This window comes from Suncus etruscus, chromosome 4 (genome assembly GCF_024139225.1).
Source record: "Suncus etruscus isolate mSunEtr1 chromosome 4, mSunEtr1.pri.cur, whole genome shotgun sequence".
Taxonomy (NCBI): domain Eukaryota; kingdom Metazoa; phylum Chordata; class Mammalia; order Eulipotyphla; family Soricidae; genus Suncus; species Suncus etruscus.
Window position 1 is genome coordinate 86067644 of NC_064851.1, and position 27612 is coordinate 86095255.

The 27612-nt window shown below is 35.3% G+C and overlaps 1 protein-coding gene across 1 annotated transcript in view; it reads right to left on the reverse strand.

The window, feature by feature from the left end:
* The window catches only part of FRK (fyn related Src family tyrosine kinase), a 127361-nt gene that overhangs the window by 47119 nt on the left and 52630 nt on the right, over positions 1-27612 (reverse strand). Inside the window, 1 exon segment of the mRNA XM_049772610.1 lies at positions 3761-3882. Coding sequence (XP_049628567.1) covers positions 3761-3882 — 122 coding nt within the window.

Below are 27612 nucleotides of genomic sequence, written 5' to 3' on the forward strand. Positions count from 1 at the left end.
AATGTTTTTCCCCTCTTTATTTCTGCTCCTCCTCAGAAACTTGGTCCTTAACTACTTATCTTAGAAGAAAACGACATCAAGAGCTTCCTGCACACTAACTGCAGGTGTTGGCCTTGCTATTCATGCTCTATTCTTCATCTATCAAAGACCCAATAGTAGACACCTAATGTTTGAACAGATAAATGCATAAATAACTGCTGCTAGAGGTATCAGCCAGGCTGTTTGGTAATTAGGTTTTCATTATTCTCACATCTTAAATGAAGCTATTTTCAAACCTTTTCAATTTATTATTATTTTATCTAGAAATAGTTTTAAGATAGAATCCAGAACTTCTATTATTACTCTGGAGGGCTTTTACATGTTGACTTGTCTTACATAAAATTACAGTATGCAATATAGAATTTCTTCTAAAAATTTTATCTCCAGTTTCAATGTTAGCCATCAAAATGCAATTTTCTTTAACGTTTGTTTCAAACAATGTATCAAATAATGCCACAGGACACCAAACATCAAATTAATATTAATGATAATAGCAATAATAATTTCCTCTAAAGTAAACTGACAGCAGGCAATAAATAGACAAACAAGTTGACATACAGTCAGAATTTTATACTTTTATCAGGAAAACAATTCACTACCAATGACAAATAACAGTAGGGGCCCTAAAACTACCTGTCACAAATATAATGAAGACAGATTCTCTGACTACCACACATAATATGTAATATCCAAAAGCACTGCTGTAATTCACAGCTAATTAGTGTCTTGACTTTATGAGAGGTGTCATGGCTCCCAACTCTCCCCCAAATCTACTCAGACCTCACAAGAAACTGACAGTAATGCAAGAATCACAAGCCAATTAGCACCCACCCTCCAACTTTGGGCTGCTGCTTCTCCAGGCTTCCCCAGTATCAATAAATCATGCTCTTTCATGAAATGCCTCTCTGACAGCTGCAAACTGTAGCTGCCCAACAAATAAAGGCAATTTTTCTAAGGAAAACTCTTGTGAGAAAGACAGAGATAGGAAGAGGATATTATTTGCCTCCCTTTGGCAGCACAGCAGTCTAGCAAAATTGAAGCTCATCAATTCTGACTGATTAAGAAGACAATGGCACTGAGAAAGAAATCTATGAGTGATATACCCTGAAAATATTTAATGGTAATCAACAGTTAGCAATCAGATTGTTTGCTTATTTGCAGTGCTAGGATGTTTATTCAGATATATTATATATATATATAATATATATTATATATATATACACACACACACACAAATACACACACATATGTATATAAAAGACTTTTCCTTTTTACAATTTTCTTTGGATAACCCTCCTTTTGACCAATAAGATAATTTGTCTTCAGTAGAACATTTGCTTTATACCCCATTGAATGCACAAACTATCAGAGTAATTTTATTTGAAAGACATTGAATTATTTGACTTCATTGAAAAAAGAATCTATAATGATATGCTGAACTCCAAAGAGGCCCTGCCAAAGCTTACCTGAATATATAGTCACAGTACAACAAGAACCAATATCCTCTGTAATTTTGTCTTATTAAGTGTATAATGTGATTTTGTTCATTATACTTACTCAGAATAGCTGCCTTAGCCTGGATATTATTCAAATATATGACTTGAGTAATACTGAGTTTGCCTTGTTTTCCTCATGAAAATGTTCTATTATACTTTAATATAAAATATTTAGTCTATTCTTTAAAATTTAACTATTGGAGTATTTGGATCTTTGTATGACTCTTGATGAGGGAAAATAAACAAATGTGGATGCATTTGAACAAGTGATTCTCTTATAGTTCTTATGATTCAGCATAGACATTTCCAAAAGATTTATTTTTCTTCCTCAATTTATTTATACATTTTTATAAATTATAAATTTATTTTCTTCCTCAATATGATATTCTAATAAATATCTTCAAATATTCATAGGTAAACATATAGAATGCAATATATTTTATAAAGAAAAATAATTTATTTTTATTCATTTAAAATTAATTTTAAATATTTTTAGTTAATTTAATCCATAAAATAGGTTAAAAATCAATATCAAGATTCTGAGATTTGGCCTAAGAACTTAGTTCAAGGAAGTATAGAAAATGATGGGGCAGGAGGGGAACTGGAGACATTGGTGGGAGGTCACAGATACTCTGATGGTATGCCTGAAACTTTATTGTTAACAGTATTTTAAAAAACTAAGAAAATGATTAGAAAGCAGAAAATTATATGACTTCTAAAAATATTGATGTCCAAGAAATTAAAGATATTACAAAATTTCACAGCATACTGTGAGACAAGAAAATTGGAACCTAGGTGTATATTACACACATACATTTTTATACATAGATATATGCACATATAGTTAGATCGATATTTTGCTTGAAATATGGTCTATATTTTCTATGTTTAAGTAAATATTCTATAGTTTTTGTAGACAAATGTTTTCAAGATATTTAAATGCTAAAAATTTATTTTAGAAGATAATGTTTTCTATTTTCTGGGTTTTAGCTTTCACTTTTCTATTAATCATATAATCAGGAAAAATATATTGTAGAATAATCACTTGTGTCACCTACCTGGTTTTGGCATCCTGGCCTGATGGGGCTATCAATTTTGAGTTTCCCATCACTCATAAAACCACTCATATCACCACCATTGGTATAAGCAAGATTGTAAGATAAATGCACTGGATACTGGAGCATATCTCAGGAGAGGGTAATCCAATAGTGTTTAGAACTAGGTGGAGCTAGAAATGAAGTCATGAAAATAGTCTACAATACGTATTGGCTCAGTGCCATAGCAACAATCTAGAAAACAACAACCTAGAAAACCTTACACAACACCACTACTCTTAGCTCTTTCCAGTGCCAGTCCTGTGCCCTGGTATTTAGAATTGCAATATATGTGTAAGGAAAGAAAGCCAAACACAGAGTTCAGTCTGAGTGCAGCTCAGGTTCTATGTCTCATTACATGCAGAATCAGGAGCTGCTTTATTATCACACTATGAGCTGTTCTGCTATTCAACTAAGGGAGCAAAGCTGACATAATACAGCACATAGTATCCTGTTTAATAAAAGCAGACTGAAGAAAAGCAAGGAATACGTTTTAAATTTAAATTTTAGTTTGGGGAAAAAAGCACATGCTTCCAAGAGAGTCTAGCACTAGTAATGGGCCTGTACAACAGAGGAGCAGAGCAAAAAAGAAAGTCTCATATAAGATAGAGTGGGAATGAAGTCCTTTAAAATAGAACATCAGTAGCATAGGAAGGTATATACCACAAAAGAGAGTATTGAATGTAAATAAAGTAGTTCCACAATTCTTACTTTAACCATACATAAAGCATTTCACCAATTTCTGTATTATTCTTAATTAGTTCAAATTTAATACTGGTATTATGTGAAGATAAAAAATGCTAAATTTAAAGTAATACCACTTACCTCAGCTCCATAACTCTAACTCTCTCTTACTTAAAACACAAAACAGTGGATGGAGCAGTGGCCCAGTGGTAAGGCGTTTGCCTTGTACGTGGCTGACCTAGGATGAAACCATGGTTCAATTCCCCGGCGTTCCATTTGGTGCCCCAAGTCAGGAGCGATTTCTGAGCTCATAACCAGGAGTAACCCCTGAAAGTACTGGGTGTGACCCAAAAACCAAACACATACACAGACCACACAGACACACAGACACACACACACACAGACACACACACACACACACACACTCGCGCAAACAAATGTCCATACCTGAAAGGGCGAAATCTCCTTTCTGACTTGCACTTTCCCTGATTAGAAAAGCACCCGTCTGATTTTCTGGATATAATAGTTGTTTTTGTGCATCTGCTCTGTTGATTGCTCCAAAAAACCACCTAAAAAAGGGAGACAGTAAACTTTAAATAACCAATCAGCATTTATTTTTTAAGAAGCAAGAAGTTTCTTAAAAAACATTCTAAACAAAATATGTGTAATAATCTTTAGTAAAATTACCTCAGGATTAGTAAAGAGTAGTTTAGGATACTTAAGATAAATTTCCAGAAAGTGTAAAATCCTCACCTGTAATCATTTTTAAAATCTATGAAATTGGAATCTGAATCATGCCTGCTACCACATTCCTTCTCACACCTGTGCTCTGTTAAGTGGTGCAGAATCCTCATTCTATTAAAACAAAGCTTCAGAAAAGGTCTACCACATAGGCTTGCCATGTCTCACACATTTTTTTTTTTTTTTTTTGGTTTTTGGGTCACACCCGGCAATGCTCAGGGGTTACTCCTGGCTCTAAGCTCAGAAATCGCTCCTGGCAGGCTCAGGGGATCATATGGGAATGCCAGGATTAGAACCACCCACCTTGGGGCCGGGTCCGGGCGGGTGGCGCTGAAGGTAAGGTGCCTGCCTTGCCTGCGCTAGCCTTGACGGACAGCGGTTCGATCCCCGGTGTCCCATATGGTCCCCCAAGCCAGGAGCAACTTCTGAGCACATAGCCAGAAGTAACCCCTGAGCGTTACCGGGTGTGGCCCAAAAACCCAAAAAAAAAAAAAAAAAAAAAGAACCACCCACCTTCTGCATGCATAACCTCCATGCTATCTCTCCAGCCTCATCTCACACTCTTAACTTTACTCATCACCATCAAAATATTGCTCTCATAGGTGTTAGAAGGAAAATATTCTAAATCAATTAATACTTTATCTTTAAGTGCAAAGAGAGATGGAGAGTAAAATGGAATAAAGTTCTTGTCTTGCATGCAGTTAACAAGCACCTCATATGTTCCCCTGAGTCCCACAAGCAAAGATCTCTGTGCACAGAGCTGACAGTAAACTCCGAGTACTGCTAGATGTTGCCCAATCCTTCCCCAATAATTGTAAATAATCTCAAATATATTCAAATAAATTACTAATAAAATAATAAATTATTTAAATTGGTGCTAGTAACATTAATTCATAATCCCCCCAAAATAGATGAATTTGGGAAGAGCGCTCAGAGATGACTAGTGCATGTTTTTCATGCAAAGGACCTATGTTCAATCTCCAACACTGCATAACTCACCTTCAGCAAATCCAGACATAGCCCTGGAGACCCCAAATACCTTGAAGATATTAAACTGTTTGACCTAGTGTTCGAGAGTGGCACCACATTTGCCTGTACACTGTGAGGCTTATCCTCAGAGAACAAACTGATGCAAACTGAAAATTTTATGAGGATTTTGGACTAGGAATTATTTCTTGGATCATAACAAAAAGAAAAGAAAAGGAAAAGGTTGGTATTTATTGCAACATAAATTAAAACTTCTGCATTAAGGTCATTTTATAACTTAAAACAAAAACACAAGTCCTGAGAGGGAAAGGACAAAAGAGTAGAAAAATGTGCATAGAACAGAAATGGAAAAAGAAAGGAAAAAATACTAATTTAAAAATTAAGAAAATAAGCACAGCTTAAAATTAGAGATAGTAGGTATATTAAATATAAAAAACAAATAAAAATTTTAAATAGACAAAATTTAAAACTCTTCGGTGTAGATGGGGGAATATGAAAAAGACACTTATATGATAACTGTGGCATCTAATTGTTAGAACTAATTTAGAAAGCAATTTGTTAATATTTGGCAAAGTTGAATATTGGTATACTATTAACTTCATTTTTGGACTACATGCTTAAAATATGCCACAATAACATTCATTAAATAATTTTTGTATTAAAGATTTTAGAAAGGGCTTAATTTCCATAAAAAAAATACATTTCAAAATCTTAGAGATATAAGATGACTATACAATCATTTGAAAGATAAATTATGAGGCCAACCAAGCTAATCCAATTCCCAATATTACATGGTTTCTGGAGTACTGACAGGAGTAACTCTCCAGCACCATAGCAGAAAGTCCTCTGCATACCACAAAATGCACCACCAAAACACTAAATAAATATATGTAATACACAGTAAAATTTTCTCTTTATAGACAAGAGAAAATTGTCTGATATAGATTATTTTATCACTTATATAAAATTCAAGCAAACACATTAAACTATGTATTTAAATGATGTATACTTAGTGAAAGCTACATGAATAATTAAAATATTCATTTTAAACTCCATTTCTATAAATGCTATATTTCTTCATGCAAATAATTTAAGCCAAAAATCAATACAGATCAAAAATAGATGCAGTTTCCTTATTCTGACTGCAATGATTATGCCACCAACATTGGAATGTTTGCTAACATGGAAGAGATAGTACAGGGTTCAAGGTGCTTACTTTCATGTGTCTGGCTCAGGTTCCATTCCTAGACTACAGATGGTTCCCTAGCACATATCAGAATAATCTCTGACTACAAAGCCAGAAGTAAGTGCTTGAACATAGATGGGTGTGGCCCCAAAACAAACAGCAACAACAAAAAAAAGACAAGTAAAAAGAAACAAAAATATTTGATTGTTAAAATAAATGGCAAAGAACAAAAATTAAATGTTTGATCAAAATATAAGTGTAAAAACTAAGAATTGTGATTTATATGAAGTTAAATCTTTAAGTTCCTATATTTTATTATCCTAAATAATATTACTTCATCTAAATTTTATACATGTGTTTTATTTTTTAATTGAACCTATAAGTTATATTCTTTTTTACTATCTAATCTATGTATAAGCAAGCAGTTTGGGGAAATAAAAATAATAAAAAATAAGAAATTTTTTATCCATTTTCCCTTCGAAGTTTGGATTTTCTCTCTTAATAGACTGGTATGATCACTTTACAAGTCAAATTATACCAATATTGATTTTTTTAGTAACAATGAAATTGAGTATTTGGCTAGAAGTATAAGCTCACTTAGTACCTGGAGTTTTTACTTGGCTGAGCTCCCAACAGGAATTAAAGGATATAAATGAAAAATTGTTTTCTGTATGTAGAGATATTATAATACCATCCTTCATACTCAAATATGATGCTAAGAGTCATAAATTGAGATCACTAAAGCATGTTAATACTGTAGAGACTAATGGACAACAATACTTCTTTCCAACCCTGTACAAGTGAAAGTTGTCTTCAATTTGTGGTTTGAGTCATGAACAAAAATGTCAATTGTCAGTCTCCTTAATTCTGTCTTCTAGAGCCCTATCTGACTCCATACTGAAGAACAGGCTGGCCAGGTAAACTAATACAGGCACATTAAATGCTGTCTTTAAAAAAAATTCCCAGATATTATGCTGAGCAAATGAGCCAGAGGGAGAGGGATAGGCACTTATTGATTGCACTTATTTGTGGGCTATGAAAAAAAAAAAAGATAGTATGGTAATAATGTCCAGGGACAATAGAGGCAAAGTCCAAAAGAAGCAATTCAAGGTAGGAAGAAAGTTTGCCACAAATAGTGGGGGAGTGTAATTAGGGAACAGAAATGACCACTCTGACAGTGTTAGTTGGAAATGATCACTTTGAATAAGAACTAGATGCTGTAGGAGATAGTGATAAGTATGATACCCCTTCAACAACAACATTGCAAACCAGTGTCTAAAAGGAGACGAGAGAGAGAGAGAGAGAGAGAGAAGAGAGAGAGGAGAGATGAGATGAGAGAGAGAGAGATGAGAGAAGAAAAATGTCTGCCCTGCCCCAGAGGCAGTGGGGGGTGGGGGGGGGGACTGGGGACATTGGTGGTGGGAAAAGTGCACTGGTGATGGGTATTGTGCATTGTATGACTGAAACTCAATCATGAACAACTTTACAATTGCGGTTTAAAAATACTGTATTATGAACAACCTTCTAACCACAATGTTTAAATAAAATAACTGATTAAAAAGAAAAAATAAACACCATTTTGTATGCAGTAGAGAGTTCCGTGAAGGATAAGAATACTTCTGAAGTATAGAGCTTCAGGGTCAGTTGCATAACTTAGTGATCCTTGAATGTGGCCATTAGACAGAGTGCATCAACAGTATGTATAAACTTGTTGGATGTGAAATTCAGATTTACTCCATAACCATATGAGTCAGAAATTCTGGAGTGGAACCCATAATTGAGTTTTAGTAAATCCCCAAGTTTGAGAATTACTTATGCATACAAATCGTCAAGAAATTAAAAAATGTCAAAACAATGGAGAAGAGTTTGGCAATTATATAAAATATTTTTCTAGTAAAATAACCCACACATAAATAACTGTTGTGTTAATATTTAATAAATATAATCTCATAAGTATAGTATAATTGCCACAAGAGAGATTTGGTAAGAATAACCAAAATGGAGAGATTTTTAATCTTCTATAATCTAGGCAAAATAAATGGTTCTGAATGAAGAATATGTGATGCTCCAGGTTAAATTCTGGCTCTGAATTCAGGGATCATTCTGGTGGGATCAGGAGTACCATATGACCATATATGGTGCCATGATTTGAAACCAAATTGGCACATGTATTATTTGTTTTGGACCTATAATAGGTACACACTAGAAAGCAGAGTAGATGGGTTGGAGCACTAGTACAGTTATTAAAACACTTGCTTTGTATTAATGTGGACCCAGGTTCAATTCTTGACAACCCATATGGTCCCTCAACCTTGGCCAAAAACAATCCCTGAACTCAAAGCCAGTCCTGATTATTCTCCCTAAGTACCTCTTCTCTCCCTCAAATAAATATATAGAAGGTAAGAGATTGCAATAACTAATTACAAGTTACAAAGTCTCATTGATAAAATTATTAATATTCCCCTACCATGTAGTTCCTTATTTTTAAGTGGGAATACAATAAACCTTTAAGTAGGTTTGTTCTGAAATTATCAACAATCATGCCTGTAAAGAATTAGATATCTGGTCCCAAATCATTCCTCCAATAAATGTACCACTAATTTAATAAAAATTATGTACACATATTTTTAAATATGCTTCGTACTTACAATGATAAAAAACATGAATTAATGAATATATAAAGTGATCAAAGTTCTCCACATTCTGGGGCCGGAGAGATAGCATGGAGGTAAGGAGTTTGCCTTTTTCATGCAAAAGGTCATTGGTTCGAATCCCGGATGTCCCAGTGTCCCATATGGTCCCCCGTGCCTGCCAGGAGCAATTTTCTGAGCATGGAGCCAGGAGTAACCCCTGAGCACTGCTGGGTGTGACCCAAAAACCACAAAAAAAAAAAAAAAAAAAACGTTCTCCACATTCAGTCTCTTCACACAGTAGGACTTCTGTCATGCCTGCCATTCTTTGCTAGAATACGCTGCCACCAGGTAGGCAGTAGGCCATTTGTACTAATCCAAATAGGCTACAACTGTAATGTGATAACTAGAGGAGCTTTCTTTTATGCACTCACACACACACACACACACACACACACACACACACACACAATCACAATCACAATCACATTTGTGTAATTACAGAATATCAAATTTATCAATATGCAAGAAATATTCTGAAAATATATGTGTGTGATTATCTCATTACTGTTTACTTATTTCAAGGACTTAAAAATTACTCTGCTTAGTGGTTGGCCAAAGAGAATATATGGACAACTAATCATAAAAAGCATAATTTAGTTCCTACATTTTATAAAAGATTGAATTCCTGACCCAAAAGTACTAAGATTCTGAAAATATTTTTTTCAACATTTTCTCCAAAATAAATGCCATAAACCAGTAGGCAGATTCTGATTCCTAAATAGATCCCTTAACCTTGTTTTATGCAAAAGCTATAAAAAAATTGTAAACCAAAATTTCATAACAATCTAAGATAAGGTTCATGAATCAACCTGCTGTTGAAAGTATAAGATTTTATTGTCACTACAATGACACACACTGGCAGCAAAATCCTGGTATTTGCAAACACCTACAGTTTGCAGGAAGTATTCATATCCATGTTTTAATCATATATCATATTTAAGAATAAGTTTGAATTTATTATTCCTTTTCATGATTCATCTGCATTTATCTCTGTTTTGGCAACATTGTCAAGACAACCTTCATGACATTTATGAAGAGTCAGAATCTACAAAATCTTCTTAATCACAGCATCCTTTTGACTTATATTTAGCCTTGTTAATACTCCCCTCACAATAAAAATGTATAAGTAATTATTATTATAACTTAAATATTAATATTGAATCACTATTCAATATAATTCCATTACTACTTCTTCTACATTGTCCAAGTTATTACCATCACTTGGATTTATGGAAAAATTTACATCTGTTCTCATTAGTACTAATAACTTTTGTGTATTACTTACAACAAACAGACAAGAGGTCAGGGCTATTGCTACAAGTTTTATAACAATCTCTCCCTCCCTCTGCTCACACAACTTGATGAATTGTCAAAACTATTTCAGTGGTAAACATATGTAAGTACATTATGGGGCTTACCTTTGTTTATGAAATGATCCCCTGTAAACTTAAAAATCAGACACTAACTATTTCTTAAAAATTATCTTTCTTCCATCTGCTTTCTGTTCCAGTTAAACGCATTTCAACTATTTGTAGTGGCATTGCTTAAATTGCCTACCAAGAATTCCTACAGTACTCAGCAACAACCCTTCTGATTTGGCATGTAGTTTATAAAACCAAAGACTGCATTTTTAGGATTTTTTAAGATTATTTTATGTATGTTTGCTTAAGGCTGCACACTTACCCAGACCCAAAACAAACTCTGAAAAATAACACATGTATCTTTGGGGGAAATTAAAAAATAATCATTAATGAAACAATGCATTATAGCTTAACATGGGCATTGTGTTATCTTTTATTTTACACTGATTGTTGAACATTGGATAATTCAGTTTTTAAAATATTTAATCTGTGTTTGTGCTTGTCACATAGCTTGGTGTGTAAAGTCTTTAGGGGAGGATTATCTGCCTGGGGCCAGTGCAACACATCAGATGTTAATTTTCCTCAGATCATAGATACTAGAGTGAACCCTCAAAGATTAAAATCTCAAAGAGAAAACTTGATTATGGGTGTAAGATCAAAATTAAGCTAACATTTCTGTCCTCTCATATACAAGACTATAGGGAATGAACAAACTTAAAGAATGTGTGCTAAAGTGACACTGTGATACCCAGTCCTGGATGAGATGATGCTATTTTACGTCATTTAAAAATATTTTATATCGGGCCTGGAGATATAGCACAGCGGTGTTTGCCTGGCAAGCAGCCAATCCAGGACCTAAGGGGGTTGGTTCGAATCCCGGTGTCTCATATGGTCCCCCGTGCCTGCTAGGAGCTATTTCTGAGCAGACAGCCAGGAGTAACCCCTGAGCAACGCCGGGTGTGGCCCAAAAACAAACAAACAAACAAAAATTATATCTCTGTTATATACTTTTATAGTTATCAGAAAAGTAAATTTGGAAGGACTTTTCTTATAGAGGAAGTAAGAATTGGTACTTTCCCTCCTGGGGAAAGAATTTGATTAATATGTAAACTCCTTTCTCAGCATTCAGTTATCATAAATATGAAATTCCTCATCAAACATTTCTGAACTAAATAAAAAAAGTTCATTGAGAAATTCAGTCTCACCCAAATCATTTCCCATATGTAAAAAAGGAAATTTTAAAATTATAAAAGTATTATTGATTTCCCTTTCAAATAAAAAGCCAGTGTCTTAGGGCTAGAAAGATAGAACAGTAGATAAAGTACTTGCCTTGTAATGGCTGACCCAGGTTCAGTCCCCATGGTCTCTCAAACTCCATTCTAACCGAAACCCACCAGGAGTGATCCCTAAACTCAAACCTAGAACTAAATGCAAAGTACCCCTGGGTGAGGCTTAAAAACTATCCCCTAAAAAATTAAAAAAAAAAAACAGGAGTCTACATGTCTAATATACTTCTAATCATCAAACCTGAAGTAAAAATGTAACATTTATCCTAATTTGGGTTTGTAGAGTATTTCTGATAATGACTATCCTAAAAATTATAAAAATGTGATTTATAGTTAAAGCATTCTTCACTAAATTGTTTCTATCTTTGTGACATTCAAAGAAATTAATTGTGATTTTTTTATAATGCTGGGGTGAAACTTCTCATAGAAAAACACACTCTTATTCCAATATTTTATTAAAATAAACTCTACAAATGTATTTCTTTTTAATAATCAGATAGAGATACTAATTTTAGAGATGGTCATCTCAGTTTCCTATCAAAACATTTTTTTTTTAAACACAGTTACGGCTGCCCAGTGGTTCCCGGCTGAGAGAAACTGTGAGTGTTGCCTGTGTGTGTTTTTCTTTTTTTTTTTTTTTTTTTTTTTTTGGTTTTTTGGGCGCACCCGGTAACGCTCAGGGGTTACTCCTGGCTATGTGCTCAGAAGTTGCTCCTGGCTTGGGGGACCATATGGGACACCGGGGGATCGAACCGCGGTCCGCCCAAGGCTAGCGCAGGCAAGGCAGGCACCTTACCTTTAGCGCCACCGCCCGGCCCCCTGTGTGTGTTTTTCTACTGTCCTGTCTCCTGAACTTCTCGGGAGTGGGCTGAAAAGGGCCCAGAAAAATTTCTCTCCCAGAGGCTCATTCACGGGCTGAAACACTGATTTCAATTGTGAAAACCGGCTACCAGCAGTACTTTGCAGAAGGCAGGCCTCCTATTTGTGATATCAGTCTGGGAAAATCTATGCATGTCCAGTGGTTCCTGACGGAGAAACTGTGAATGTTGCTTGTGTTTTCTACTGTCCTGTCTCCTGAACCTCTTGGAAGTGGGTGAAAAGGGCCCAGAAAAATTGCTCTCCCAGAGGCTCCAGAAGAGCACAGCTGCTCCACTTTGCTTCGGAGCCATATGCTCTTTCTAATGAAAGAATGCTACTGAAACAAGAAGAAAAAAATCACACTAGGAACTGTGCTGGATCACTGAAGCCCAGCATTTCTCTCCGGACTGTTTTTTCTGCTGTATGCTCAGACCTAAACTTAGATCCTGTGTGAGGCTTCATCCACGGAGGGTTCCCCTTCCTTGGAGGCGAGTAGTCGAACCACCCAGAAAGGGTGGAGCCAGAGGAGCATGGCCACGCACATCATTTAGCCAATGAACAACACGTAGAAAAACCCACAATACAAGTGTGACAATGGGGAAACAACACAGGCCAGCATCAGACATAGAGAATGAAGATAACAACTCTGATGACCAGACAATGGCCATAAAACTAGTCAGTCTCTCAGATAAGGAGTTTAGAGAAAAAATATGGAAGATGGTCAAAGAACTCAAATAATCCATGGATCGAGTTGAACAGAACACTAATAAAAACTAAGAAAATATGAACATAGAAATCAGAAAACTCCAAAGTGAAATAATAGGTCAAATAACAGGCTTGAAAAATTCATTAAATAAATTGAATGACAAAATGGATAAGCTCTCCAACAGAGAAACAGAAGCTTAGGATAGAATTAGTGCTGTAGAAGATGAGATAAATAACAACTCCAAACAGCGGGGGAGATGGGAAAAAAAGTTAAAGAAAATGAACATACAATGGAAAAATTAGTCAAAGAATGTGAACAGATGAAAATAGAAGCCTATGATAAACTCAACAGAAACAACTTAAGAATCGTTGGAGTCACAGAGACCCAGGAAGAAAATTTCGAGAAAGAATCAACGGTCAAGAACATCATTAAAGAGAAACTGCCAGAGGTAAAGAATATATGTGATCAAATCCTGCATGCCTGAAGAGTACCAACCAAAAGAGGACCCCGAAAAAAATAACCCAAGACACATCCTAGTCACAAAGATGAATAACACATAGAGACAGAATTCTGAAAGCAGCAAGATCAAAAAGGGAAATTACATTCAAGGGAACATCCTTGAGATTTACAGAAGACCTGTCACTAGAAACACTCAAGGCCAGAAAGCAGTGGTGACATGAACATAAAGCATAGTGACAAAACTCAATGAAATAAATGCTTCGCCAAAAATACTGCAACCAGCAAAACTCACTTTCAGGTTTGAAGGGAAAACACATGGTTTCACAGACAAACAACAGCTTATAAACTTTAAAGACTCAAAATCAGTCTTAAGAGAAAAACTGAAAGACCTAATTTAAGACAAAACTGACCAAAAGACACACCAAATTTCCATATAAAGATGGCATTAAATTTCAGGACAATTCTTTCTCTCAATGTCAATGGACTAAATGCACCAGTTAGGAGACACAGAGTGGCTAAATGAATCAAAAAACTCAATCCAACCTTCTGCTGCCTACAAGAAACGCACCTAAATAGTCAGAAAAAACATAGACTCAAAATAAAAGGCTGGAGGAAAATTATCCAAGCAAACAGCACACATAAAAAAATCTGGAGTGGCCATACTAATATCAGATGATGCAAATGTTATACTCAGGAAAGTTGTAAGGGACAAAGATAGATATTTTGTATTAATCAAGGGATATGTACAGCAGGAAGAAATCAATCTCCTAAACATACATGCACCGAATGAGGGGCCAGCAAAATATTTAATACAATTGTTGACAAATCTGAAAAATAATATCAATAACACACAATAATAGTGGGAGACCTTAACACGGCTTTGTCAACATTGGATAGGTCAACCAGATGGAAACCCAACAAGAATATACCAGACCTGAGAAGAGACATGGAAGAAAGAGGACTAGTAGATATATATAGGACACTCCACCCCCCAAAACCTGAATACACATTTTTCTCCAATGTACATGAGACATTCTTCAGGATAGACTACATACTGGCACATAAAACATACCTCCATAATATCAAGAGGATAGAAATTTGCAGGCTATCTTCACTAACCACCAGGCTCTGAAATTATATATGAATTCCAAAGTGACACAGAAGAAAAACTTTAACACCTGAAGTTAAACAGCCACATACTGAATAACCAGTGAGTTTGAAAAGAAATCAAAGAGGGAGAATCAAAACTTTCCTGGGAAACAAAATAATAATAAATGACCAAACTATCAGAAATGTATGGGACACAGCAAAAGCAGTACTGAGAGGGATACTCAGTACTTTGCACAGCACAACATTAGGGAATGAAGAAGGGGGCCTACCTGAATAGCTTAATGACACGCTCATAGAACTAAAAAGTGCTCAACAAAAGGACCCAAAAAATACGGAGACAGAAGGAAATAACAAAGCTGATAGCTGAAATCAACGAAGTGGAAACCCAAAACAATCCGAAAGATCAACGGAAGCAGAAATTGTTTTCTTCGAAAAAATAAACAAGATTAATAGACCATTAGCAAAACTAACAAAAGAAGAGAGAAAAAAACTTGATAACTCGTATTAGAAATGAAAGAGGGGGAGATCACTACCGATATTTGCAGAGATGCTACCAAAAAAGAAAATTACATACCAACATCCTTGATGAACACATGTGCAAAGATCCTCAACAAATGCTGTCAAATAGAATTCAATGACTCATCAAGAAGATCATTCATTATGATCAAGTAGGGGTTCATCCCAGGAATGCAATGATGGTTTAACATCCGTAAATCTATCAGCATAATACAAAACATCAACAATAAGAAAAATAAACATCACATGATCATATTAATAGATGCTCTCTGCATTTGATAAGGTCCAACACCCATTCTTGGATCAAAACTCTCAGCAAGATGGGAATGAAAGGGACCTTTCTCAATATAGATAAGGCCATCTACCACAAGCCAGTGGCAAATATTATCCTAAATGGAGAAAAACTATAAGCCTTTCCTCTTAGTTCTGGCACAAGGCAAGGCTTGTCTAAAGAGTCTACAAAATATAGCTCCTAGAGACAAACCAAATACAGCAAAGGGACCAGCTCCAAAGTAAATTAACACAAAAGGGCAGTTGCATTCCTTTATACCAAATAAAACTCAAAGGATAAAGAGTCTATCCCATTTAAAATAGAATCCAGAATTACCAAGTACCCAGGAATTGATTAACAAAAGAGGTGAGAAATCTATACAATAAAAACTTCAAAATGCTTTAGTAAAGATATAAGTAAATGGAAAGAACATTCCATGCTCATGGATTGGAAAGAATAAATATCATCAAAATTACCGGCCTTCAATACAGAGCTGCACCTGTGCATCCTGCCTGATTCCTCGTTTGCTGCATGCAGCAGCCAAAGAAGACCCCAGCAAACATAGGGTCTCCAGGGCCCTACACAAAGATAGGCTGACTCTGCCCACAAGAAGCTGGGCAGGTGATCTTTTGCCTGGTGTTTGGGTACAGAAGGGGACCCAATACAGAGTTGCACCTGTACTTCCTGACTGAGTTCTGGTTTGCTGTGTGCGGGCAGACAAACATAAGGTCTCCAGGGTCCTACAGAAGGGAAGGTTTGACTACGACTACAAAGAATGGAGCAGAGCACTGCCGGCTCAGCTTTGCTCGGCAACCGGGTCTACGCTTCTAGCTCATGCACCCTATCACAATATGGTAGGTAAAAACCACACTACAGGGGCCAAGAAAAATACCATAGAGGTAGGGCGTCTGCCTTGCATACAGAAGGACAATGGTTCTAAGTCCCGGCATCCATATGGTCTCCCAAGCCTGCCAGGTAGCAATTTTCTGAGCATAGAAGCCAGGAGTAACCCCCTGAGCCACAGCTGGGCTGTGACTCAAAAACCAAAAAAAAAAAAAAAAAGAAAAAGAAACACTACAAGCTTGTCAGGTGGAGAAACAATGCAGCACAAAGCATGCTTAGAGAAGGAAGATGGCAGATCTGATGAACCAAAAGTACCAACCCACCTAATTAGCCCTCAGATAAGAAATTTACAATAGAAATATGGAGGATGCTCATGGCACTCAAAGTCCTAGGTCGAGCTAACAGACCCACAAAGAGAGAAATCAGAAAACTCCAAATTGAAGGTAACAGGACTGAAAAACTCCAGTAGATGAAATGAAAAACTCAATAAAAAGCCTCTTCTACAGAGTAAGAGCTGAGGGCAGAATCAGTTAGCTGGAAGATGATATGCATAACAACTCCAGTACAGCAGAAGAGATTGGAAAAAAAACTTAAAACAAATAATTAAACAATGGAAAAAATACTCAAAGAATGTAAACAGATGAAAATAGAAGTGTTCAGGGTCGGAGCAGTGGCACAAGCGGTAGGATATCTGCCTTGTGCGTGCTAGCCTAGGACAGACTGCAGTTTGATTCCTAGTGTCTCATATGGTCCCCCAAAGCCACGAGAGATTTCTGAGTGCAGAGCCAGGGAGTAACCCCTGAGCATCACTGGGTGTAGTCCAAAAACAAAAAAAAAAAAAAAAAAGAAGAATGAAAATAGAAAGTGTTTGATAAATTCAACAGAAACAAACATGAGAATCTTTGGAGTCTGTGTGTGTGTGCATTGTGTATGGTGACCACTTCTATGTCTATATAATGTCCATCTGTATTGTACTTAATTTCTGTCTGTGTTGCATATAGTTCTTTCCCCTGTTATCTATCTATCTATATCTATCTATATCTATATATATATATAAAGTGGTTAGCAAGGAATAGATATCTATTCCTTGCTAACCACTTTACTAAATCCTTTTCTAACCTTTGTTCTCTCGCCACTTATTTGTTATTTCCCCCTACTTATCTCTTTTTACCATCAATTCTTAACTCCTCAGGAAATGGATTATTTCCCCACTCCAACCCATTCCCACCTGGCTCCCAAAGCAAAAGGACAACTCCACTCTCCTTATCTGTGTCCTAGGAAGAAGCATCCATTGCTGGCTCCAGCTGATTACGGGCAACTCCTTTTTCTTTCATTTCCCTTTGCTGTATGGACTGTTGCTCACTGCCAGATTCAGCATTGGAGAGAACCTTGGGCCAACCTTGGGTCAGGGGCATGTTCTGATCTGTGATCAATGGCTGCAGCTATTTTCTTTTCTTCAGACCTACAAGATCAGCTGTAACAATGTACTCTGGATATTATCCACCCCTCAGACTATTTTAAAAGACTTGTAATAAAGGAATATGTACATTTCCTTTGTATATTTCTTTGATTCTTGGGTATATTTCCTTAAAAGGTATAATTATTATTGTGTATTTTCTTATGTAGATGTAGTGTTTTCCCCCACCCCCTATTTTGGATTTGTTTAGTAGGAAATTCTAGTAGATAAATGTTTCTCTTGAATTCTGAGTTAATATTAGAATCAGGTTATAGGGATTGTTTAGCTTATTTTTATCACATATGCACCAGTAGTATCCTGTGGCATTGTTCTTTTCTTGTATAAGTACATTAAAATGGGAAAATCTTATCCATAGAAAGATGCCCTTATCTAACAGGGATAGGAAAGCTTAAATTTTTTTATTGCAGGGGGACCTTTCAACAAGAACATTTGTCATAATCAACTGACCTAGGCTTCAGTCTATTGGAAAACAGCTTTTCATCTTCAAAACTTGAATTCCCTCTTTGGCAGGGATCTGGAGCAAGCTTGAGGTGTCGGGCCACCTCCCGCCCTCCACTGCCCCTGGATCTCGGTCCGCCTCCACCTCAGCTCCCTCCTCCAGGGTTGTGTGAAGGAGAAGACTGGTCCCCCACTTCCTTTCCCCTCCACAACATCACAAGTCTCCCACCACCCACTTTTATTTGTTTATTTTTGGTTGTGTGCAACTGTTAACTAGGTGTTTCTGGAATAAAGTGAGAATGAAAAAAAGGATGGGAGGGAGGAAGGAAGAAGGAAGGAAGGAAGGAAAGAGAGAAGGAAGGAATGAGAAGGAAGGAAGGAAGGAAGGAAGGAAGGAAGGAAGAAAGAAGGAAGAAAGAAGGAAGGGAAGGAAGGAAGAAAGGAAGGAAGGAAGGAAGGAAAAGAAAGAAAGAAAGAAAGAAAGAAAGAAAGAAAGAAGAAAGAAAGAAAGAAAGAAAGAAAGAAAGAAAGAATAAGAAGAAAGAAAGAAAGAAAGAAAGAAGAAAGAAAGAAAAGAAGAAAGAAAGAAGAAAAAGAAAGAAAGAAAGAAAGAAAGGAAGAAAGAAAGAAAGAAAAAAGAAAGAAGAAAGAAGAAAGAGAAAAAAAAGAAAGAAGAAAGAAAGAAGAAAGAAAGAAAGAAAGAAAGAAAGAAAGAAAGAAAAGAAGAAAAAGAAAGAAAAGAAGAAAGAAAGAAAGAAAGAAAGAAAGAAAGAAAAAGAAAGAAAGAAAAAGAAAGAAAGAAAAAAGAAAGAAAGAAAGAAAGAAAGAAAGAAGAAAAAGAAAGAAAGAAAGAAAGAAAGAAAGAAAGAAAGAAAGAAAGAAAGAAAGAAAATGAAAAAGAAATAACAGAAAAAAGAAAGGAAGGAAAGAAAGAAAGAAAAAAGAAAAGGAAGAAAGAAGAAAGGAAAGAAAGAAGAAAGAAAGAAAGAAAGAAAGAAAGAAAGAAAGAAAGAAAAAGAAAGAAAGAGAAAAGAAAGAAAGAAAGAAAGAAAGAAAGAAAGAAAAAAGAAAGAAAGAAAGAAAGAAAGAAAAGAAGAGAAAGAAAGAAGAAGAAAGAAAGAAAGAAAGAAAAAGAAAGAAGAGAAGAAAGAAAGAAGAAAGAAAGAAAGAAAGAAAGAAAGAAAGAAAGAAAGAAAAAGAAAAGAAAAGAAAGAAAAAGAAAGAAAGAAAGAAAGAAAGAAAAGAAAAGAAAAGAAAGAAGAAAGAAAGAAAGAAAGAAAGAAAGAGAAAGAAAGAAAGAAAGAAAGAAAGAAGAAAAGAAAGAAAGAAAGAAGAAAGAAAGAAAGAAAGAAAGAAAAGAAGAAGAAAGAAAGAAGAAAAAAAAGAAAGAAAGAAAAAAGAAAGAAAGAAAGAAAGAAAGAAAGAAAGAAAGAAAGAAAGAAAGAAAGAAAGAAAGAAAGAAAGAAAGAAGAAAGGAAGAAAAAAGAAAAAGAAAAAGAAAGATGAATGAAGGAAAGAATGAAAAAAATGAAGGAAGGAAGGAAGGAGGAAGGAAGGAAGGAAGGAAGGAAGGAAGGAAGGAAGGAAGGAAGGAAGGAAGGAAGGAAGGAAGGAAGGAAGGAAGGAAGGAAGGAAGGAAGGAAGGAAGGAAGGAAGGAAGAAAAAGAAAAATGATAGAAATCGCTCCTAACAGGCTCAGGAGACCATTTGGGATTCCAGGAATTGGGCACAGGAATGGGATGCCAGTCAGTCCTGGGTTGGCTATATGCAAGGCAAATGGCCGACCACTGTGCTATTGCTCCAGCCCCACACTGGTTTCAATAAAATACAGTTAAAAAATGTTGAAGGACCATATTTAAGGTATAAAAGTATATCCAATAAAAAAAATTCTTCTATAGAAACAAAGAAGAAAAACAACCAAGAATTTTAAGTTCAAAATAAATTTCTGGGCTAGAGATATAGTACAGGTGTTATAGTGCTTGCACTGCATGTAGCTGACCCCATTTGTTCCCCATCATAGCATGGTGTCCTGAAAACCACCAGGGTTTCAGGTTTTCACCTGAAAGCAGCAGGTGTCACCCTGAACAAAGAACCAGGAATATTCTTTGAGTATCTTCAAGTGTGGTCCAAATCACAACTCTCAGTCTTCCAAAAAATAAATTTAATTAATATTACTGGGAGAACTTTGAAACTCACCATGAGTATTTTAATAAGTACATGCATAAATTTTTTTTTGTTTTTCTAACAAAACAGTCTACTTTTCCACATATGTCTTAATGATGCCTGTGGCAGAAATTGAATCTTTCATTCAGTTGTTTTTCTGGCAACTATCGAACTAGTGAAAAGGCTATAATTACAGATTATATACAAAGTAAAATGTATTCATTTATCTTTTTATTCAACAATTCCTTATTGTTTATCTGCATATGCCAGGACAACTTATTTGGTAGAAAGAGAACAAATAAAAAGTGATTTCCTTATGGAGTTCAGAAATTAATGTGGAAAGATACACAATAAATAAAATACATTAGTTTAGTGTACAGTATATTTGAAGATGATAAGGATTAAGAGTGAAGAAAGTGAAGCAAAATAAGGAAGAGGGGAAAATGCACACTGTTAAAGACATTACCATCAGATAATAGTATGTGGTAGTATGTAACAGGTGGAAACCCAGAGGGTTTTCACGTGTGTTCTCAAAATCAAATGTAATCAGGAGAATATATAGATTTTGAGGATGGAGAAATGGTACATAGAGTCTTCATAAATAAGTGAGAATAATAATCCAAACTAGAATATAAACCAATATCCCAATTTCTCAATAGCAACTTTCAAATATATATGTTAGTTTTTGTTCTAGTTGAGAAATAAAAAATGAGCATCAACCTTGTTTCTATCACTGATATTTACAGAACTGCAAAACACAAGAAACTACAATATACTCCAAGAATCTTCTTGTGATATTATGGCTAATTAATCAAAGAAAGAGAACAATCATTTTAACAGAAGCAATAGTGTCTTATAAAAAGTAATTCTTGGGGCTCGAGAGATAGCATGGAGGTAAGGCCTTTGCCTTTGATGCAGAAGGACAGTGGTTCGAATCTCGGCATTCCATATGGTCCCCTGTGTCTGCCAGGGGCGATTTCTGAGCATAGAGCCAGGAGTAACCCCTGAGCGCTGTCAGGTGTGACCCAAAAACCAAAAAAAAAAAAAAAAAGTAATTCTCACCAAAGATATGGTTAGATTTTGATGGAGTATCAAGGTAGTATTTTTTTAAATAGCTCAAAAAATCCATAAAAATTTAAAAGTTTCATTGAAAATTTATTTCACAATTGGCAAATTTACAATAAATAAAATCTCTACTGTCTAATTTTTATAGAGACAAAGGCAGATGTGAATGTAGCTGTGTGTGCATGGATTTGTGTGAATAGATAGGCACATGATTCAACTACCCTCACAGAATTGCACTCATGACTTTTCACATTTTTTGAAGTGAGTTATAAAATTATTCATGATTGGGTTTTAGCCACACAATGTTCTTGTACCAATCTGTCACCCGTGTCCAGTACCTTCCACCAATGTTCCCAGTTCCCCTTCAAAGCCTGCCTTTATGATAGGTATTTTAATTATAAATTTGAGATGCTGTTACTAATGGGTTTTTATTCTTAACACTTTACTTGCTACCTTTCAGCATCCACCATCTCCTCTGGAGTAATCACTTTCCAGCATTTATTTATGTAAATAAATTTTTCAGTGTTCTCTTCCCTGTCCTATTTTCCTCCAATGCCACAAGTGGCAAGCTTCCTACAAAAGACCTGAGTTTTTAAAAGTATAAAATTGGCAAAAGGTGACATAGAGACTAAATTCAGAATGGAGGTAATTATTCTCTTACTATTTTTAAACAATTGGACAATTGTCAAATTAAAAAATTTAAATTATAAATAATTAAAAACTACTTGCAATAACACCAACATTAATGACTGAACATTGTTTACAACCCCTAAAATGCCATGCACCCTTTACACTTTGAAAGGATAGAAGCTGAACTTCCACAGAGCTGCTTGTTCTTGTCAAAAGGAAAGCCAATAGCAGTGCCAAAAAGTACACCTTTTGTTTTCAGTGTCAACAAGCTATTTGTCAGGAAACAAAAGGAAGGTTCTGCCAGGGTCCTTGGACTTTTCTGAAACCTGGAAATTGGTTTTCTGCTTATTTTTGCTGGAGGGAAAAGCAATTGCGCAAGTATGTTACAGCCTCGCTTCTGTGAACTATGAATGGAAGAGGATGTCTGAGGGAATAAAATATCCACACATACACCCACACACCATTTGCACATATGCAATAGCTCTGTTTAACTTCCTCTAGGCCTCCTTCTCAAACTGCACTTTGTCTAAGAATGCTCAGGAAGAATGTTTATAAGGCAAATATTTCCAGGTTTGAGGTGGATACTGCAGGTTACCAATGGCTGCTATTTTTTCTGAGATGGGGAAACCAGATACTGAATCTTGAAAAACACAGGTGTTTGGAGGGGAGGGATTTTCTCTTACATCTGCTAATACCCACTTTAACCCTCTAATGTTCCACTCTCTTCCACACTAGACCTCAATGAAACATTTTTACTTCTCAATTCACAAGAGCATCATAAATTTAACACAAATTTGATACAATCTTTTTGAAGAGCAAAGACTTAAGTAAAGACAAGTAAATTCAAACTTCAAACATTTATGAAATTACTATTCAGATAAATTAAATGTTCCTTTCCTTGATAAGAGGGTTTCTTAAAAAAATTTTGAGTATATGACTTTTGTCAAATCATAAGGCCTTCTGCTTTTTTCAAAAAATTCTCTTTTGTAAGCGCCTTTGTAAGACACTTTTGTTCACTACCCTTTCTTTACCTCCAAAGTAGGCCAATGGACATTAAATAGTTCTGTTCAATGAAGACTACATTAAAATCTACATTAAGTCTTGGTGATCAGCAGCATATTTTTAATAATTTTAAAACATATTTTTATTTAAAACAAGTATTTAGGCAGACTACCTCTCATGCCTTTGCTGACATCAGAGAAAAGCAATGGAATTCTGCATTCTCTTGCTATTAAGAATAAGGCACACCCAGTGATAAGAATAAAAAGGATTGATTCCTTTTAGTTTTATTTGTTTTACTGGGTAATTGAGTTAAACGTGAGAGTATCTTGAATTCTCTAATTTTTTATCTATATAGCAAATATATATCTGATATCTACATTTCATGTGATAAAATATAGTAAAAGGATTCAAGAGGGGCTGGAGAGATAGTACAGTGTATAAGATACTTGCCTTGCATACAGTCAATCCAGTTTTGATCCCCACCATCCCATATAGTATTTCAAGACAGGCAGGAGTAGAAATTCCTGAGCACAGAGACAGGAGTAACTCCTGAGCATCGCCAGTTGTGACCCTAAACCCCCAAAAAAGGGGGGTTTCAAGAGGTTAACTGTAAAATATAGTGACATCATTAGGGATTTATTCACTTCCCCTGACCTAATTTATTTAACTTGGTGCTCTCCAATTCCATCCAAGTTACAATGAACTGCAAAATTTTATCCTTTTGTATAACTGAATAGTATTCCATTATATGTATATGTATGTATGTATGTATGTATGTATATTATATATATATATATATCCACTTCTTGATTCTTTTATCTGTCATTGGACATGAGTTTTTTTCATATCCTGGATATTGCACTGTTTAAAAATCTGATTTCTTTTTTTTGTTTGTTTTTAAAAACTAAAGGTATTTCAATGTTTCATTTTGCTTTGAGTAAGCACACTCAGCAGCAATCAAGAAATACACCTAGCTTCAGGTTTTGCTCCTAGCAGTTCCTGGAGGACCATACAGTGTCAGAAATATAATCCAGTCCTCCTGAATTCAAAACATATACTCTAGCCTATTCAGCCTTTGCACTCTGACCTAAATTGTATATATTTTAATAACTTATATGATAAAATATATGTAAGAAGGATTCAGGAGGAATCAGAGAGATAGTGCAGTGAGTAAGTGTATGTGTGTGCCTTGCATTCAGCCAATTTAGGTTTGATCCTCATTATTCCGTAAACTATTTCAATGCAGTCAACAGTAGATATACCTGAGACCAGAGCCAGAATTAACTCCTAAGCATACCAGTTGTGACCTCTCCCACCAATAAAAAGAATAAAGAAGAAAGGATTCAAGAGGCTAACTATAAAAAAAAAAAAAACTACAGTAATTAAAAAAAAAAAAAAACAAGACGAGGGGCCAGTGAGGTGGCGCTTAGAGGTAAGGTGTCTGCCTTGCAAGCGCTAGCCAAGGAAGTACCACGGTTTAATCCCCCGGCATCCCATATGGTCCCCCCCAAGCCCGGGACAATTTCTGAGCCCTTAGCCAGGAGTAACCCCCGAGCATCAAATGGGTGTAGCCCAAAAAAAAAGAAAAAAGAAAAAAAAAGACGATACATGCTTACAAGTTCACAATATAATCAGAACACAATTTTGAGTAGTAGAATTAAAATTATAAAACTATAAGCTGCATAACCATTCATCATTTGTGATGCCATATTCATATTTTTAAAGAAGTATGTGTAAGAAAACATTTTAATTGATATGCACTCTCAATATATCAATCAACATATCATTGGTAATGACAAAATTTTACAATAACTATTCAGGCAGGTACATGAGAGGAAAAGGATATAGACTGAAAAACAAGCTGAATATATATAGGTATATATATAAAAGTATATTATATATATATTTAAATTAAAAGCTCCTTTTAGAAGACAGTTCATTTTTTAATTTCTCTATGCTCCCTGCAATCTCCATGTCCTTTGTATTTAATTAACTGATCTTAAATTCATAGCTATTATCATGCCACTTAACAACAAAGTAAGATTATAAAATCTGTGAAAATATTTTTTCTAAACATCTTAATGCAAATATCCCTATTATTTTTCAGAACCATATTGGATGGCTCTTTGAAAACTATACCTTTACAAAATAGAGAAAAAATATCAAGTAAATTAAACCTAAAATACAGAAGAAAAAACTAATAAATAAATGTACGGATGAAATAAAAAGAATGTTTCCATACACTCAGTTTTCAATATAATAGAGTTTTACACTTTTAAGAATACTATGTTTATTGTATCTTTTTTAAAAACACCATGATAACAAACATGTTTGTAGTTTGGTTTTAGTCATAAAAAGAACAGCCCCTTTACCAGTGCAACCTTCCCTCCACCAATGCCACCCACCCATCTTCCGCCTCATTATTTTTTAAATTTGAAACAAATTCTCTTATCTGCAATTAAAAAGGTGACTCCTGGACCCCAAACATAGAAACGACAGAGTTCTCCACAACAGCTCCAAGAGCCCAATCCCCTCCAGGGCATTCATAATGCTGCTCTGACGCCAACATGTGCCAGTTCTAAATTGATAACCTGACAATGAGGAAATGGGAACAACTTGCTATATGAGCAAGTTGTCCTTCCTCATCAGCCAACAATAAGACAAAATCAGAAAACATGTCACCTTTTGATCTGTGCAAAAGCCAAGATTGCTATATACAGATGACTGGATATTACAACCAGGACGGGACAGTACACATCCAGGGACCAACCACAACAACAACAGCAACAAAAAGCTCTAGCCTAGCTTTTGGTCTACAATCTGTTCAACAAACAAAAGCTCCAGTTCCAGAGATCTGACTGAGACAACCACAACTGAACGGGTCTTCCAGAAACATAAGGAAAGACTCTATCCCAGGCTCCATCCTAGGAGCAACATAATGACCAAGACCACCAACTACAGAAGATGGATTAAAACGACACTGAAGAAGCAGAACTGCTAGAACCACAAAGAAAGACTTCATCATAAGCTCCATTCCGTGAGCTGCACAGTCACCAAGATCTCTAGATACAGAGGTCTAATTTTACCATCCATGACAAAGCAGAAGTCTTCCATACACCACGAAAACACCAAGGGGAGAGTAAATGATCATGCAAGGAGTCTATAGTTAATCCCATGACAGTACACTTCAGGGGGCGGGGTGGAGAAACCCTGTATCTCCTAGGCCAAGGGAATTCCCTCTATAATATCCCCAATAGTTACTGTGCCTATGCAAGGGGAAAAAGAAAAAAAAAAAAAAAGCACAAAACAACCATTTTTCCACATATTTATTTTTCGATTGATCGATTTTTTTGACGTCTTTATATTAGTGTAGAGATGGAAGGTGATGTCTCCAATATTATTTTATTTTATTTTATCTTATCTTTCTCTTTCTTTTTGCACTCCGGCATGAGTTGATTTCAGAACCGAGACTGTTGTGTGGTGCTTGATTGCTGTGCTTCTCACTGGATATTTAATTTGATATTTCTTTCTGTATTGTGGTGGTGTTTCAATTACCTTTTTCACATCCTCTCTCAAACTGAGGTTGAAATCCTCTGGAAGGACTCCGCCTATTTTCAGCATATTTGACTTTTTTTTTCTTATTTTGTACCCCAATCTATTGCTTTTCTTTCCTTCAAACAAAGCCATATAACTCGATTTATCTACTCCGCTTCTTAAATAGAGGGGGAGACAGGGGAGGGTACCAGGACCAAACAGATATATGATTACTAATAGTGAGCTAGACAAAAAGGGGACCATCTACTCTAGCAGTCCTGGGGGTGATGGTGGGGTATATGGGTTGCAGAAAGGGAACTGGGATGGGGGGAGGACAAATTTGGTGATGGGTATTCCCCTGATTCAATGTTGATATGTACCTAAAACACTACTGTGAAAGATATGTAAGTCATTATGATCAAAATAAAAATTAAAAAAAATTATTGTTAAGGACAAAATATCAGTGAAAAACAAACCCATAAAACAACTTGAATTACAATATGCTTAACTCATACACAGAAGGCATTCTATGAAGTATTTTAGGTAAAATTAATCATCTTCAATAAAAAAAATTACAAAAACACATAAAAAAGGTGAATTATACATTCTCACAAGCATTAAAATAACAATAAATATACTTTCAATGACTTATTTGTCAGTAAACAACAACTTGGAGGGATATGTCACCTGTTTTGAGAAATGTTTCACATTAGCTAGGTGTTTTAGAAAGAAAATATTAACATTCAAAATAAGCAATAGCATATAGCTTGTTTCCACTCTAGAAAATGGTTATAAATTTTATATTAAAATATACATATAAATCTACTCAGTAATTACATATAATATTTTTACATTTAATTTTAAAAAATATTTTCTACTTCTAGTAAAGGGGTCTTTAATTGTACACAAACTATAAACATATTTTCAGAATAAACAACTTCTTTCTAGTTATAGCTGTATGTTTTTAATTTTG